This window comes from Heterostelium album (genome assembly GCF_000004825.1).
Source record: "Heterostelium album PN500 unplaced genomic scaffold PPL_scaffold2, whole genome shotgun sequence".
Taxonomy (NCBI): domain Eukaryota; phylum Evosea; class Eumycetozoa; order Acytosteliales; family Acytosteliaceae; genus Heterostelium; species Heterostelium album.
In genome coordinates, this window is record NW_008805064.1 from 1027588 (window position 1) to 1045927 (window position 18340).

At 31.2% G+C, this 18340-nt stretch overlaps 5 protein-coding genes across 5 annotated transcripts; 4 read left to right on the plus strand and 1 right to left on the minus strand.

The window, feature by feature from the left end:
- Positions 1 to 1002: 1002 nt before the first annotated feature.
- PPL_01728 (uncharacterized protein) lies at positions 1003 to 2427 on the plus strand (the record flags this gene model as incomplete). Its single annotated transcript, XM_020572731.1, has 3 exons — positions 1003 to 1114; positions 1189 to 1354; positions 2352 to 2427. The coding sequence occupies 3 exons, from the start codon at positions 1003 to 1005 to the stop codon at positions 2425 to 2427; spliced, it is 354 nt and encodes a 117-aa protein (XP_020436848.1).
- Positions 2428 to 2932: 505 nt separating this feature from the next.
- Positions 2933 to 9046, plus strand: PPL_01729 (eukaryotic translation initiation factor 4E; the record flags this gene model as incomplete). Its single annotated transcript, XM_020572732.1, has 11 exons — positions 2933 to 3108; positions 3399 to 3524; positions 4355 to 4410; positions 4665 to 4773; positions 4889 to 4919; positions 5223 to 5250; positions 6008 to 6697; positions 6807 to 6880; positions 6964 to 7185; positions 7256 to 8651; positions 8997 to 9046. 11 exons carry the CDS (start codon positions 2933 to 2935, stop codon positions 9044 to 9046), a joined length of 2958 nt encoding a protein of 985 aa, XP_020436849.1.
- A 634-nt stretch (positions 9047 to 9680) lies between these two features.
- Positions 9681 to 11574, plus strand: nae1 (NEDD8-activating enzyme E1 regulatory subunit; the record flags this gene model as incomplete). Its single annotated transcript, XM_020572733.1, has 5 exons — positions 9681 to 9819; positions 9910 to 10263; positions 10341 to 10845; positions 10924 to 11331; positions 11415 to 11574. The coding sequence occupies 5 exons, from the start codon at positions 9681 to 9683 to the stop codon at positions 11572 to 11574; spliced, it is 1566 nt and encodes a 521-aa protein (XP_020436850.1).
- Positions 11575 to 11893: 319 nt separating this feature from the next.
- alg12 (glycosyltransferase) lies at positions 11894 to 16510 on the plus strand (the record flags this gene model as incomplete). Its single annotated transcript, XM_020572734.1, has 8 exons — positions 11894 to 12148; positions 12210 to 13042; positions 13106 to 13357; positions 13450 to 13653; positions 13822 to 13856; positions 14210 to 14280; positions 15144 to 15401; positions 15485 to 16510. The coding sequence occupies 8 exons, from the start codon at positions 11894 to 11896 to the stop codon at positions 16508 to 16510; spliced, it is 2934 nt and encodes a 977-aa protein (XP_020436851.1).
- Positions 16511 to 16758: 248 nt separating this feature from the next.
- On the minus strand, positions 16759 to 18113 carry PPL_01732 (uncharacterized protein; the record flags this gene model as incomplete). The annotated part of the gene is made up of 2 exons (XM_020572735.1): positions 16759 to 17034; positions 17121 to 18113. The coding sequence occupies 2 exons, from the start codon at positions 18111 to 18113 to the stop codon at positions 16759 to 16761; spliced, it is 1269 nt and encodes a 422-aa protein (XP_020436852.1).
- Between the last annotated feature and the right edge of the window lie 227 nt (positions 18114 to 18340).

An 18340-nucleotide genomic window follows, 5' to 3' on the forward strand; every position in this document is an offset into this window, starting at 1 on the left:
TGGTGCATATCCATTATCTGTTAACGTTTAATGATGAAGATCTTCACAAAAATCATAAAAAATAAAAACCATATTGATAGATCCTCAAATTAGAGTTGATATGAGCCCAACACCAAAAATTTGATTTCTTTTGAGGTTTTTTTTTATTTGATATCTTTTTTTTTTGTAAAAATCAATGAGACTGTGTCCACCCCAAAACTGTTTCGATTTCTTATTGTTTTTATTGCAAACCCCAATTTGATTTTGGCTGTGATCAGTCGATCAATGAGACTCTATCCACCCCAAAATTATTTCGATTTCTTATTTTGTTTTTTATTAAAAGATAATATTTTGTTTTTTTTTTCACACCAATTTTTTTTTTTTTGACAAGCTCATCAACATCACCATAAAAATTAAAACAAATAAATTTATTTTGTTTTAAATAATAACAATAATAACAAAAATAAATCAAAATATATAATATTTCTTATCAAATATTTATAATTAATTAAATCTGTGTTACCTTATATCAAAAAACACAAAAAAATCAACTTTATTTTATAAATTTGAAATTTAATTTAAAAGTTTCAAAACAAATCAAAAAAAATAATAAACACATCAACAACAATAATAACAACCAACTAACTAACACATCTAAAACATCTAAAACACTTTTCTTTTGTCAATTCAACCAATTACTACTTAATTAATATATTTATTTATTAAATTTAAAATACATAGATACAAGAACATTGATAACTTAACTAAATTCAATATTAGTAATAAAAGTAACACCAGATTATAATTACATAGATTGATCAATAGTTAAAACAAATATAATGACAAACTTTATAACAATAATTTAAACCTTTTTTTTTAGTAATAATAATAATAATCAATAGATAGAATAGATATTAGATAAGATAATATATATATAAGAAAAGTTAGAGATAGAGAAGATAGATAGATAGAAGGATAGAAGTATAGAAGTAGTGATAAAGATATATAAATATAGAGTAGAAGATGGCGGAACCAAATAGTTTATCATCATCCTCATCAAATATGGGATCAAGTTCAATAGATGAGAGTATAATAGGTGCCAGTTGGGTTCTTGATGCAGCTAATCTTGTTTTTTGTATGTATATCTATATCAATCAGATTAGTTACAACCAGTTACTAATGATAATGGTTGATTGTTATTTATTATAGTTTTACAAGCTGGTTTCGGAATGATAGAAGCTGGTATGGTTAGAGCAAAGAATACAAAATCGATTTTGTTGAAAAACCTGATAAATACAGCGATAGGAGCGATAGGATTCTATTGCTTTGGACATGCTTTTGCGTTTGGACCGGATTGGTCGAATGGATTCATCGGGTTTGGCAGTTTCTTTTTGCGTGATTTCACAAACTACTCGTACTGGCTGATACAATGGGCGTACGCTGCGACCGCCACCACCATTGCAACGGGCGCCATGGCAGAGCGCACACAGATGCCTTGCTACGTGCTGTTCTCGCTGCTCCAGACCACGCTGATCTACCCGGTGGTGGCACACTGGATTTGGTCGTCGGGCAACGGCTGGCTGGCAGGCCTGGGAATAGCGGACTTTGCCGGTGGCGCCGTCGTGCATATTGTCGCCGGTGCGTGTGGCGCATGCGGAAGTTTCCTGTTGGGTCCGCGCATCGGTCGGTTCGACCACGACAACGGCAGACCGAAATCGTTGCCCGGACACAACGTGGTGTTGGTCTCGCTTGGCGCGATGATCCTGTGGTACTCGTGGTACGGCTACACCAGTGGCGCCTCCATCTCAATGACCACCGCACTGCCATTGTCCCGAGTTTCCATTGTCGCCACACTCTCTGGATCGACCGGACTCCTCACAGTCCTGGCAATGGGACGTCTTTTCACTGGCCAATACGATCTAGTCAAAGGAATCAACGGACTAGTTGCCGGACTGGTATCTTCCACTGCCGGATGTGCATATATTGAACCATGGGCTGGTATAATTGTTGGTTGTAAGTAACTTACCTAATAATTTAATAATATATGAGAAAACAAACAAACAAACTAATTAACCTCTTGCTTAAAACTTAGTTGTTGGTGGAATTATTTATTATTCATCATCTTGGATATTGTTGAATGTGGCGAGAATAGATGACCCGGTGGAAGCGACTTCCGTCCATTTGTTTGGAGGTGCCTGGAGTGTGATTAGTGTTGCATTTTTCGCATCGCACGGTAGAGATGGTGGAATTTTCTATGGAGGTGGAATAGAGTTGTTGTGGGTGCAACTGGTTGGTGTTGCTATGGCGACAATGTGGGCGATCGTTGTGTCCGCCGTCTTCTTTATGGTGATGAAGTATTTCCATTGGTTTAGAGTTGATGTCGATACCGAATTGGCAGGACTCGACAATATGAATCATGGTGGTGCTGCCTATATTTTTGATATCTAAAAAACAAACATACTATTTATTTTTATATATTATACTTATATATATTAGATTAGATATATAACATAGAATACGACCGATTTAGTTAGTTACCTAAAAATCTATAGTTTTTAGTTAACTTTTTTTAAAAATTATTTATTATTATTATAATTATTATTATAAAAATGTGCACATTATTCGAGTCCAACCAATTCAACCGACAAAGCAATCGACCAACTTAACCGATAATCAATCAATCCAATGACAATTAATTCAATTACTTTTAAGTCTACTACAACTACAACCACTAGCTCCTCAGATAGAAATAGAATCTTGAAGTATAGATAGATAGATAACAGGTTTTAGTGACTATTTGTTGTAATTGGTTGTTTTTCAATAACATTTTTCTTAGTACTATGGTAATGAAAGAAGAAGAAGAATTAGTGCTTCTTCAACACCTACCACAATGACATTCACCCATTCAACTCTTTCGACGTCATCGATTATGGGAAGAGTAGACATCTACAACATGCAAATGCAAAACACATTGAAAGTTATTAGTTCAATCGAATCAACATTCAATTTCGAAATCACCAACACATCCAATTGGTGTGTAATATTTATCAACAAATCAAATGTTTCACTAACAAGCAAACAAAACTTTAGAAAATACGATTGTTTTAACAATACAATCGATTATAAAATGTAAAATAAAATAAAAAAGTAGAGTAAAGAGAGCGAGAAGAGATAGATTGAGTATATTAACAATGTCAAATTGATGAAGTTGATCTAGACGATCACTTCATTAATAATGATGTTTGTTGGTATGACTCACTTTAAAGATATATTTAGATAGTAAAAAAAGTTTAAACAATTTCTATCATATTGGTTTTTTTTTTTTTTTTTGATCTGAACAAAACTGTGTTTTGGTGATCTATCTAACTCCTTGTGTGACGATCGGAGTGAAAAAATGGTGAATAGTTTGTTTTTCATAGTATTACACGTTTATTAAATTACAAAAACAGTGTTTTCTGTGATAAATCACAAGGAAATGAAAGAGAGGGAACTGAGGCAATAACATTACAATTTAATAAAAATCAATCAAATAATACAAAAAAGATGTTTATAATAAAGAAAAAAAAAAAACAAAAAGGGGTATCTTTGTTCCAGTTCCTCTTTTTTTGAGAATCACCACATCAAGTCTTTTTGAGTGAAAAAATAAAAATAAACATCTTTTTGGTGGTTACTGCGTCGTCACCCTTTCCAATCAAACTCAAACTATGATTATCATTTTTTTCAATAATAATAAATTTATTTTTAATATTTATTTTACCAGTGAAGTTAGAGTATTATTGATATTATAATCCAATCCATATTGTCAATATATATATATAGTATTTTCAATAAATTCTATCATATATATCTTAAAAAAAAAAAAACAATTATAGTTTTTTTTTTTTTTTTATTATCAATCAAAATTTTAATATATAAATATATTTTTTAATCATTCATTAGTGTTGCAGTGTCAGCAAGATAAATAAATCTACATTTTTTTCAGTCTTTTTTTCAACCAATCATTAGAATTTTTTTTCAGTAAAACCTCAAAGATTTTTAAAAATTGATTCAGAAAAAAAACTTTTTCATTTTAATTTTCCTTTCAAAGCTTTTTTTTTTTTTTTTCATAATTTTGTTTAATTTTTTTTTTTTTTTTTTTTTTTTTTGAACCCAATAATATCATATTATTCAATTGGTCATAGATTAATTATTTATAAATATATTTAAATATTATTAATATAAACCAATACCTGCATCGATTTTCATTTCATTTCATTTTCACCCCCACAACACAACGCACACACTTGAAAAATATAATAAATAATCATATTTGATACTGCAAATTTCTACTACTACTAATAGGTAAGATTAAGAATAGAACATTTATCCAAAATAGTTGCGAATCACTACACTACGCTACACCGCCACTCCTCATACATGAAATTTTTAAATGTATGCACATATAAATCATTTACATGTGATAAATTAATTTCATCTGAATGAATCCTATCTGAAATTTAATATATCATCGTCACTCACCCCACACAACACACACAGAAAATGACTCACACACACAAAACACACAAACACATTTATAGTAATAATAGTTATAGTAATCATTCAAAAAATAACAACAATTAATTGGTAACAACAGCAACAACAGCTATAGATCCAAATATAACTTATTTTTTTAAAAAATTACCAAGTAATAATATTGGGTTCGAGCATTTCATCAGAAGCGATATTATATGCAAGCAATAGCAGCAAAGCAGAAATTATCATCATCATCATCAGAGCAAAATTAATTAATCTTGTGTAAGAGTCTCTTTTTGAAATTTGCTGTGTTTGGGTTTGTACTTATTTTCATTTCGATTCATTTGCAATACACTGAAATGATGGAGAAATAACATAAATGTTGAAAGATTTGAAGAGAGATGAGAAGCAATAGCTATCGTAACATTGTAATAACAGTAGTGGTAGCTGCCTGGAGTGTGTTAAATTCAATTTCAAAAGTGTTATGTCATTGAAGGAAACAAAAAAAAAAAAAAACAAAAAAAAAAAAGAAAATGGTTGTTGTTTAATTTAGTTATTGAATTCAATAGGGCAAATAACTGAGCAACAACAACAACACTTACCCATTAGTTGTGTTTGTGTGTGTTTTTGTATTTATATTTATATTTGTGTGTGTTTGGGTTTGTGTGTGTGCAAACACTATATCTATTCTATTTAGTGTGTTGAGTTAGTTTTAATTGTTTTTATAAAAGAAATGTAATGAGACTTGCAAATATGCAGGTCAAACAAAAATAAAGGAAAGAGTGAGATTACAACAATGCAACCAAAACAACAGCAACAAAACAAACAACAACAACAATAACAAACACCTACCAAAATAATAATATAACACCTTTAAATTTAATATAATATTGCTCTTATTATTAACAATATTATATCATCATTATTCTTTTTTATAATTATTATTTAATATATATTAAATACCCAACAACAACAACAACAATCCCTTTACCTTTACCTTTTTTTTTTTCTTTTTCAAATCCATTTGTTGTTTAAAGTTGATCTTCTTTCTTTTTTTACAATTATTGCATCTAAAATAATTTATCTATTGTTTCATTCATTTATCCATTACTCATCTTTCATTAGTTGAGAAATCAAAGTTAAAAGGTTACAAAACTTTAACTTATTCTTTTTTGTTCTTTCTAGTCCAATTGTTATTGTTAAATTTGAAAAAAACATTAAAAAAAAGTAATATACTAACCAATCATTTCTATTTATTATAGTCATTATCATTATAATTATATATTATCACTCATCATCTTTATTATTATTACTGTAATTAATACTTTCTTTTAGTTTAGTTTAGTTGGTTTTTTTTTGTTGGTAAATTAATTACATTTTAAATTATAATTATAATTCATTTCATTCCTCTCCATTCAATTCCGTTCAAACAAAACATTCATTCCTCTACATATTATTATATATATATATATCAAAAATTATTTTTTCAAAGAATAAAAAATAATAATGAATTTAGAAGTAGAAACGTGTCTTCCAGAGATCACATCATCTAGAAAATATTATAAAGTGGGACCACCACCACCAAACAGCATCAACAACACCACCGACTTTAATAGTAATAGTAGAAACAGTTGTAATAATTATTACAACTATGAAGGTGACTATAGTCAGCAGAGAATGAAAACCTGTAATAATCATGTCGATGACAATCATCATTGTGGATCAAGCAACAGTAGCAGTGTAAAAAGTAATAATTCCTTTTCAGATTTGAGTGAAGATGATATCGTTCATGAGGAGGAAGTAGAAGAACATGAACATGTGAATGGACATGAACAGCAACAACATGAAGAGGAGGAAGAAGAACAACAAGAAGAAGAAGAAGAGGGGGAATCAGATGAAAACGATGAAATCTTAGAAAATGACTACAACGACAATACTGATGATGATCATGAAGAAGAGGAAGAAGATGATATTCATCCAGATGATCTTCACGAATTGAAAAAAGTTATCAACTATCAAGAGGTAGAGGAAGAAGAGGAAGAGGAAGAAGATGAAGATGAAGAAAGTTTAGATGAATATGGGAACTATGAATCTGAAAATGAAATCAAAGAAGAAATAGAAAAAGAAAACAGTGGCAGTGAAGTGGAGGTTTGCACAACAAAAGAAGAAGAACAACAACAAGAAGAAGAAACTCTGCAAAACACAAGTGAGCTGGCGGTAGTCGTCAAGGAGGAAAACAGTAACGACAACAAAGTGCAACCGGCACGTGAAGAAATTCTTTTTGGAATGTGAATGGGTTTTTTATTATGATGAAGGTGCGCCAAAAGGATCGTCTTGTGAAAACTATCAATCTTATGTAAAGAATCTTGGATCTTTTAATACAGTTCAAGTAAGTTGCTATAATTATTAATATCAAATCTTTGATCAACTTGTATAAGTCTAACATTCATTCAATCAATTACTTAATTATAGGGATTTTGGAGTTATTGGAATAATTTGCTGGATGTTTCACAACTGCCTATGAATGCAAATCTTCGTTTGTTCAAAAGTGGAATCACACCAATGTGGGAGGATCCTGCCAATCAGAACGGTGGCAAATGGACATTACTCTGCCACAAGGATCAATCGAGTACCATCGTAATGAGAACTATACTAACTCTAATCGGTGAACAACTAGAGTATTCAAATGATGTTGTAAGTTTATTATTGAATACTAGTTTTGAAATAGTTGATTAACTAACTAATGAATGATTTATTCTTAAAGTGTGGATTTGTATTGAATGTAAGATCAAGCAGACACATCATAAGTGTTTGGAATCGATCGGGTGAGAACCAAGAGATCATCGATAAGACCTCGTCGGAACTATCGAATTTCGTTCTCAATAAAATATTTAGATATCAGTCACACAAACAACCAGCATCACCACAAGTAACACCAAAGAAGGATCCAACCTCGCCTAAATTTGAACTTGAGGAATTCAATAATAATAATAACAACAATACCAGTGGTAACCACATCAATCAATTCAGATCGTCACCACAATTATATAATAGTAGTAGTAATATTAATATGAATGGTAGTAGTAACAGTCTTTTGACAAACAACAATAATAACAACAACAATAGACAACAAAAATCAAAAGATAATTTCCTTCAAAAAAAGAGTCAATCGGCATCAAACATTCAATATACACCAACTTCACCCAAACAATCTCAACAACATCAATATATAAATAATAATAATAATAATAATAGTAATGGTAATGGTAATGGTTTACATTCATTTAAATCATCTAAACATTCTCTTGTAGATTCAAATTCTTCATCTTTAATACCAACACCAATAACACCTTCACAACAACAACAACAACAACATCAGCATCAACATCATCATTCACTTTCGTCCTCTTACAATGGATATAATACTCATAACAATAATAATAATAATCATAACAATAACAATGGCAATTATCATCCGAAATCAATTTCTACACCAAATAACAAAAGAAACAATAGATATAATAATAATAATAATAATAATAATGGTAATGGTAGCCCTTACAACAGCAGTAATGATCTTAACAGTTCCAATAGATATAGAAATAGGAATAACAATCATAGCAATGGTCATAGTTCGAATGAAAGATCATCTTTGTCATCGTCAGAGTCAGAGAGTGAGTCATTGAACCAAAACACCAACACTGTTGAAGACGTTGTTAAAGTTGTCGAGCAGGAGCCAGTTGTTATTTCTTTGACTGAGAAGCTCACTGAAGTGATCAAAGAGCAACAAAAACACCAAAAAGATGTAGAAATAGTAGAAAATAATAATAATAATAATAATAATAATAATAATGTTGTTAAATTAGAAGATGTAGATATCATTAAACCCAATGCAAAAGTACAAGTACAAGTTAAAGTTAAAGTCGAGGAGGAAGAGTTAAAGAAAGATCAAGTTGTTTCTTCTACTTCTTCATCGTCATCAATCAACACCACAACCACCACTCCATCAGTTGTCACAGAAGAACAACAACAACCAATAATAGTCAATAATACAACTACTACTACTATTATTAGTGATAATAGTAATAATAATAATAATAATAATCCTGAACAACAACAACTTTTGAAAGAATCATCTTCCTTTGAAGAATTCACACCAAGTACATTGGCAGATGACTCACTCGAAAGCACCACTAGTGAGACTGAAGATGCAGACTCCACTCAGGCATCGTGTGACTCGACACTGTCGGACAATGGCCAGTCGACTTTTGGAAAATCATCGAATGGATCGCTCTCGAAGCGTCACCATCAAACACCCAGAAAATCAAATCAATCGCAAACACCATCGTCCGCCAAGAAGAAGAAGTCCAACAATAAGTCTAGCGGCAACTCAAAGAAGTCACACCATGGCAACACACACCAGAAACACTCGAGTCAGACAGACAAGCGTGGCCTACTCTCAAACAAAATGCTTACTCTCTGCAAAGAGCATATTTTAATAATAGTAATGTTCTTGGCAATCTTAGTAATCACCCTCATCTTACAATCGAATTGAACTAATTAAACTAATTAAATATTTGTAATGGAATCAAAAAATCAACATTCATTCAATCATTCCTCTTAAAATCAAATCAATCCACTTTGATTACAAATAATTATCATCCAACAACAATATTAAAAATATCTTTTTTTTTTTTTTTTTTCCTTTTCAATAAAAAAACAATACAAAAGAAAAAAAATATTTAATCAAATAAAATAAAAATAAGAGTGTAAGATAAAAAATAGCAAACAATAACATATCAATTCTGTTTTTTTTATGTCTTTTAATTAACTAAACTAAGTGACTCACATCATCTTAAAATTCAACCTTTTTTAATCATATCTTATTTACTTTGGCTAATCAACAATTCTTCGATTAAATAATATATTATTATATGATTGATCATCCCTCAAACTGAAATCAACATTTGTTTGTTTTGATTTTTTTCTAAAATTAAAAAAAAGGAAAATATTTTTTTTCTTATTAATTTCAATGATTTTCATTTTAATTTAATTTGTTTGTTTTTTGTTTTTTTTTTTTTTTTTTTTTTTTGATATTGGTAAAACTTTTTATAAAAATATAGAGATAGATTCTTTAGTTAGTTGTATTGGATATAATTATAAGATAGATAGATAGATAGAGTAAAAATATGACTGATACAGAGAAATATGATAGACAACTCAGATTGTGGGGTGAAGAAGGTCAAGCTAGACTTGAAAAGTCACATATCTGTTTGATCAATGGTACCGCCACTGGTACTGAAACTCTAAAGAATCTTGTATTACCAGGTATGTATAGTGAAGTATTGAATTGTAGTAAGTTGTAAGTGTCAATATTGATTAAAAAGTATAAATTGATGATCATCTTCAATTTTGTAGGTATTGGTGGATTCACTGTTGTCGATGGAAATAAAGTTAGTGCTTCAGATTTGGGAAATAACTTCTTTTTGGATAAGAGTTGTTTGGGACTCTCCAGAGCGTTGAAGGTTTGCGAGTTCCTCAGAGAGTTGAACGATCGTGTCAAAGGTTCGTCGTGCGAAGAGGATCCAGTTCACTTGATCAACGAGAAGATCAGCTTTTTCAAGGAGTTTGATTTGGTCATTGCCAATCGTCTTCCAGAGGCTGCACTCACCACACTCTCCCAATACCTCTGGGAGCACAACATCCCACTAGTCGTCGTTGTATCCTATGGTTACATCGGTTATCTTCGTTTAGTTGTACCAGAACATCAAAGTAAGTTGTTGTTGTTGTTATCACAACAGAAGCCTAAGGAACTAACTAACTAGCTAATATCTAATCAATCTACTTAGTTGTCGAGTCAAAACCAGATACACCATTGGATGACTTGAGAATCTATAATCCATTCAAGGAGTTGGAGGAGATGGCCGACCAGTTGGATCTTAAATCGTTGAATTCACAACAACACGGTCACGTTCCATATATTACACTGATGGTTCATTTGTTGAAGAAGTGGAAAGTCGATTCCAACGGTGGAAAGATGCCATCGACCAGAGACGAGAAGGAGTCATTCAAGAAGTTCTTTATCTCCAATGCCAACAGCTTCCAAGACGAGGAGAACTTCCAAGAGGGTGTCAAGGGCATCTGGAAGGTCTTACAGCCATACTCTGTGCCATCGGACATCGTTGCCATCATGAACGATCCAAAGGCAGCCAACTTGTCATCCACCTCCGACGACTACTGGGTGATGGTTGCTGCCCTCAAGAAATTCCATGAGACACACCAAGTACTTCCACTCCAAGGAACCATCCCAGATATCACAGCCGACACAATCAGTTATATTAATTTACAAAAGATGTATGTAGTTATTTATATTGTTTGTTTGTTTGTTTTAGTTTGATACAATACTAATCTAATTCATTCATTGGTAACTAGTTATCACGAAAAAGCAAGTGCAGATTTGGATGAATTCACTTCGATTGTAAATTCATTGGTTTCTTCGGTCGGTAAGACTTTGATTCCATCAGAGATGATCAAGAAGTTCTGTAAGAACGTTAGATTCTTGAATTTGGTTAGATACAGATCGTTGGTCGACGAGTTCACTCCAGCCACCGCCAGATCGGCATACATGATCTCCGAGTTGGAACAACCAGATTCCAACCTCGTCTTCTATATTGTATTGCGTGCAGTCGAGAAGTTCAACAATATCTACAACCGTTATCCAGGTTTCAACGATGAGGAAGTCGATGCCGACATTCCACTTTTGAAATCATGTGTAACCTCTCTTCTCAATGATCTATCAATCCCAACCACATTGGTCAAAGATGATTATATTACTGAAATGTAAGTTTATCTAAATATCAAACCAAACCAAATCAAATCAATCACTAACAAACAAACCAAACAAATATTGTCATTATTATTAGTGCAAGATATGGTCACTGTGAATTACATAATATTGCATCGTTGATGGGTGGAGTTACATCACAAGAGGTCATCAAGTTGATCACTCACCAATATGTACCATTAGATAACACATTCATCTTTAACGGTATTAACAGTACTGCTAACCCATACAAGCTCTAAAATAATCAAACCAAAAACAAAAAAATAATAATCAACTTGCTACAATTAATAACAATACAACCTATACATAAATTATAATAACAACAAAAGTAAAATTATATAATAAATAATAATAAGATAATAATAATGCAAAAATATTGTAAAAATCTTTGTGTGAATGAACTTCACATGTCCTATTTTAATTAACCTAAACTGAAAAAAAAAAAAAAAAAAGGATTCTCTTTTTGGATTTTGAGTCATCTGATTGATCTGATTGTTTAATTAAAATTGATCTATTAATCTATTAATATATTATACTGATATCAATTTTAGTAATAAGATGAGTACAAATGTTAGAAGTAGGAAATCTACTACTACTACTTCAAAAGATAGTAATAGTGGAGGATCAACAAACAAAACAACAAATATAAAGAAACCAAGCACTTTATTAGATCTTCTCGATGGTAGTAGTGAAATAGCTATCTATTTCCTAATGTTTATCTATGTATATATATGTCCCTATACAAAAGTAGAGGAAAGTTTCAATCTACAGGCAATGCATGATATTCTAATTCATAGATTCAATATAAATAATGTATGTTAATCTCTAATCTCTAATCTTCTATGAATTTACAATTTACATAAAATATAAAAAGTATGATCATTTAGAATTCCCAGGTGTCATACCACGTACTTTTATTGGTGCATTGTTTGTTTCTGTATTATCAAGTCCATTTCAGTATGTTGTAGAGTATTTTGGTGGATCGAAGCTTTGTATGCTCTATGTGGTGAGAGCGGTGCTTGGTTTCATTGGTGTCACCGCTCTCATCAGATTGAAACGATCGATCGCCAGAAAGTTTGGTTTGGAAGTAGCTGTTTGCTTTGCGCTGGTGGTCATCTCCCAATTTCATTTGTTATTCTACATCAGTAGACCACTTCCAAATGTATTTGCTTTATCGCTGGTTGTGCTTGCCTATGCCTATTGGTTGGACAACCGATCGACGGTATCGATCTCACTTCTCACCGTTGCAATCTTTATCTTTCGTAGTGAAGTCTTAATATTGGCTGGACCCGTTACCTTGTCAATGTTGATTGGCAAACGACTAAAGTTCACCAATCTCCTGGTGGTCGGTGTCGTCACTGCGCTGCTCTCGGTTGGCGTCAGTGTGTTGATAGACTCTTACTTTTGGCAGAGAACGATCTATCCTGAGATGGAAGTACTGCTATTCAACACCGTTGAGAATCGTAGTCATGAATGGGGAGTATCTCCTTTCCACTGGTACTTCTCGAGTGCGTTGCCACGCGCACTTCTTCTCTGGCTACCTCTGGCATTCCTCTCGATGCTAGTCGATCGAAGAGCTCTCGAATATCTCCTCCCGATCTTACTATTTGTATTCCTCTATTCATTCCTCCCACACAAAGAGCTTAGATTCATTTTCTACGCACTCCCAATATTCTCACTTGGCTCAGCCATTACAATTGCAAGAATGTATGTAAATATCCGGCTTTTCATTATAAAAGTTTCTTACAATTGTTGGTTATTACTTTATAGTTTCAAACAGTTTAATAAGAGTTTTATTTATAAATTGGTTTCCATTGGTATGATTGGTATTTTCGGTGCGAACTTGGTGTTGTCATCGTTCTTCTTCCATGCATCCTCACTAAACTATCCGGGTGGTGAAGCATTCAACCAGCTACACCAGCTGCACTCTGAGTGTTTAGAACAACCTTTGAATGTACATATAGATAATATTGCAGCTATAACAGGTGTTTCAAGATTTGGTGAGATCTCCCAAAATTGGAAGTAAGTTTTGTGTGTCGATATATATTTTTATAAAAGATGGTTTATAAATCTAACTACTTTTTTTACGTTAATAATATAAAATATAAATATAGTTATTCAAAGAAAGAAAGAGATGTATTATTATCAGATTATGATTTATTATTAGCCCCGAACGCAACGAGTGGATTCGATGTTGCCGGTAGTATCAGTGGATTTACAAGATTCCAACTGCTTAGAACACCACCATTTATACAGGTCGTTAAAGAACCACAAATTTACATAATGACATCGAAACAATTGCCTTTGAAATGTCCAAAGTCAAAATAACCAATTGATTCAATTTTATAATAATCATAAAGTTTGTTAGTTATACATATAAATTCTTATTTTTAATCTTATTTAAAACAAATTCGAATGTACTGTTTACTTCTTATTCCAAAGCATAATGTAAGTTACTCTATTTTAAGTTGTTAATTTTCATATAGATTAAATTCAAAGTACCACATTACTCATGATCCATGTATCTCGTAGTAATATCTCACAGATTATTATTATTAAACGATAGGGAACTGCGGTTTTAAATTATTTACAAGATCAAAAATATTATTTGGTAGTGTAGTGTTTATTATTGAATGAATAGATAAATCTATAAATAGAAGAAGTTGTCAATAGTTTAGGTAAAATTACTTTTAAAATAGAATAACTACAACAAACATTTTGACTGACACTACTAGTGCCAGTCAATCAATCAAATTATTTCTTTTTTGAGGTTTTAATTTAGGAACATCCATTCTTTCGGATATTGAATAATCATAATAAAATTTACCTAATTTGTTGTTTACATCTCATAAAGATGTGATTATTAATTGATAGGTGGGTTTGTTAAAGCAATTGCTTTTTGTAGGGGGCATAAGTGCATCAAATTGTTAATTGTTTTCAAGTGTGTGATTTAATTTGGTGTGTGTTTTTCAATATAAATATGTAAAATAGGGGATTCAAATGAGAGTTTGATTTGTTGTTTATATAGAATGGCTGGCTTTGTTGAACTTGTTGATTTCAAAGTTGATATCGTGAAAGGAGGAATTATTAAGAGCTCAAAGTATAAATAAATGAAAAATAATAAATGTGTTTGTTTATTCTGTGTGTTTTATTAGTAAGTGTGAATGAAGTATTGAGTTTGTATGATTGTGATCACAATTTATTTTGTGTGTGTTTATTTTTGTTTTGTTTTTGATTGTGTGTGTGTTTTTTATATGATTTATTGATTGTGTTTAATTAAATTAGTTTGAGTGTAATAGAGAGAAAAAACAAATTTATTCTTTTTTTTGTTTTTAGAAACACAATATAAATTAACATTCAAGACTGAACATTAATTAAATTCAAAATCAACATCCACATCAACATCATCACATATACAAATATTATTTGTTTGTTTTTATATATCCTTAACTCTCAATTTCCTTTTTGTTTTTCACTATTGTTATCTAACAGATTAGTTTTTTTTCCTTCTCCAATCCAATCCAATCCAACCTTTCTATACTAGAGTTGGTTTTGTATATATTTGATTTACACTATTACACATTTTTTTCAATAATTAACAACAAACCAAATCATTCTTTTTACAAATACTTTTTTTGTCAATAAATTTTCAATCTTGAATTTATATATATATATCTTTTCAATATCTTTTTTCATTTATCAATAAATTTTATTATTTATTTAGAAATTAAATCTTCCTTTTTTACTATTTAAATAATAATTTTTCAATCATAATATAATAAACAAAGAAATAATTTTTTTTTAAAAGATGAATATAAAATTATGTTTTTTATTCGTAGTGATATCGACATTTTCACTATTAGGAAATTCAGAAATCTTTAAAGGTGCTATACTATCTAGTGATAGTTGGTACCTTATTGATAAATTTTGTTTCACTGAAGACGATGCAACTGTAAATGTAAAAGTAGATTTCAGAAATAATCCAAATGCAACACTACTTTTATATTCAGATTTAGATACAGTTTGGGGAAAGATTTCAACAGGTGATTTAACATGTCATGAACGTGTAAGTAAAAATGAACAAATAAATATCTATAATATTTAAAATTTAAATTTATATTAATTGGAAATGTAAAAAATAATAATTAGGTTATGGCAGCATCTTCACAAGTTAATTCTGTATCTGGATTGAATGGAAAGACAGTGAGTGTAGATCAACGTCGTGCTAGATGGTGGTATTTCGCAATTGCCAATTGTGACCAAAACACCGGATCTCACTACCAAATCGATATTCCATACTATGAGATCAGAGCAAACAACGATGGTGATTCCTTCAACTCTTTAATCTCTGCCGACCAACAAGGAATTCCACAATCGGAAATCGCTTTCATCCTCTTCTTCCTCGCACTTTTAATTTTCTCCATTGTCAGTATCGTCTTTTTATGGCACCGTAACCTCGAATCCAAAGTCATGAAACTATTCTCCATCGTTTTATTCTTTAAGATCTTAGCTCTGTTTGTTTGCTTAATTTACTGGGCAATGTTCTTACGTTATGAATCCGGACATAAGGATATCAATTTAGCCGGTACCTCGCTCGATTTGATTGCTCGTGCTCTTTTCATCTTGTTACTCTTGCTCGTTGGACAAGGATGGACCATCTCGCCATTCTATGGTAATGTCGTTAGTCGTGTCATCAACGTAATCATGTTTGTCGTTATCCTTGTGATGTCAGTTGCCATCTACCTCGTTCCAAACGTTACTTTCATGCCAAGTAAGATGTACACATTCTTCTACGACACCATTCCAGGTTATATCTTATTGGCATTCTTCCTCACCATTATGATCTGGTTCATCGTACTCTGTCGTAACTCCTACGTCAAGCAAGTCGATATCGTCAAGAAGAAGTTCTTCCTCTACTTTGGATTAATCTTCACCTTCTGGTTCTTGATGATGCCAGTCTCAGTGTTGGTATCGCACTTCCTCGAGTCATGGGTTCGTCAAAAGACCGTGGTCATCTTCAACTTGGTAGTCGACTCCATCTTCTACAGTATCATTGCATTCTTGTTCCGTGCATCCAAGTCCAACCCATACGTCCACATTCTAAACATGGACCAAAAAGAAAAAGGTGTACGTCTACAAGAGAACGGAGCTGGTGGTGAATTACAACAAGCTTAAAAACAAACAAAATATTCAAAATATTCTTAACAAAATTTATATATTTATAAACTTTAATTTTTCCAAAAAACCAAAGATTTGAGGTATCCACATTAATATTTGAAATAATTTATTTGTTTTTTCAATATAAATAAGAGTAAATAACTTTGATACAATCCAGTTTAATTGATTGTCTGTCTTTGTTGTTGTGATTATAGTTAAATATATAATAAATGATATAATATTATGATAAATAAATAATATGATTATTAATCTAATCCAGAAAAACAATATCCATTTGGTGAAGGTTCAATTTGTAAGTTTAGTTTTGACCTCAGTCTTTGAAGTTGAATCTTAAAATTCATGTCATCTGGGAACATAGTTGACGATCTTGTCAGTAGTGCAGCTGCTTCTTGAAATCGATTCAACGATAAATAAAAATCTACAAACTCTGTAATGTAATCTATTTTTAACCATCTTTCGCAATCCAAAGCTCTGATAAACATACTCTCTGCTTTATTAACTGTTGTTATATTTCTACCATCCTGAAAAAACAAATTAATAACATTTTAATCTAGTATTAAATAATCAAATCAAGTTAAATTAACATGATAATGATAACAAAACTTACATCTTCTAATAGTAATTGAGCAATTCTCATACTTGCACCACAGTCATAGGGCGATAGTTTAAGTATATCGTAAAGTATGGAAAGTGTTGTTGGTCTATCGCCAAGTTTGTTGAAATATACATATTGATTGATCATCTTTAGGAGTCTGTCATCTTTTGGTTGAAATTGTGTCGGTATGGAGTTGTCGTTCGATTGGGCATTCGATTGGAAATTATTATGATGGCTGGTGTGGTGGTGATGTCGATGATTGAAATCATCGGTCTTTAGCAGTTGCATGAGGATGGCAAGTGTAATGACAATGAACAGCTGTCCGTATACACTTCTGAAGAACGGTATTCTCTGTGCTTGTCTTTGTTGATGTTGATTGATTCGTTGTTGTTGCTGCTGATACAAATCATTAAGACTTGCCATGTGAGTATTGATACTGTTGTTCATACCTCGGAAATCATCGCTATCATAATCTATACTGTAACTGCATGAAGAACTTGATCCACCACTTTTACTATTACTATTATTACTATCATTATTATTTACAAAACTATCATTATCATTTATACTACTATTATATATACAACTATTATTATGACTATAATCACCACTACTACTACTACTGCTATATATTAAACTATCATCTTCATCTTCATCTTCTTCCTCCTCATCTTCATGTTCATACTGATATTTTTCATTTTCTTCTTTGTCATTTTCATTATTTATATGTTTAAATATAGAATCATCAGTTGTTTCATTGATTTTTATATATTGTTCGATTGAGTCGTCTAATGAATGTATGATATCAGCACCAACAGGTTCCGCTAACTCTTTAGTTGGGGTGTTGTTGTTGGTGTTGTTGTCTGTTTGTTCATTTAAAAGTGTATTTTGATAAGATTGATAAAGATATTCATGTCTTAGTTGATCATCTTGATAACTAGTATTAACATTAAAAAAATCTTGTACTTTTTCTTCTTCTTCTTCTAGATTATTGTTATAATACATGATAACAACATATTAATATTTATATAATAATTGAAAATGAATGATTCTTTGCAAAGTTTGTTAGTGGTTTAAAAAAAAAAAAAAAAAAGGTGATTTAAAAATTATTCTTTGGAAAATCTTTGCAGAAAAGGAAAAATGACATTAATTAAATCTTCAAAAGTTGACTATTTTTAATATGTCAAGTCAAAGTAATTCTTTACAAATCAAATGATCATTTGTAAATTTGG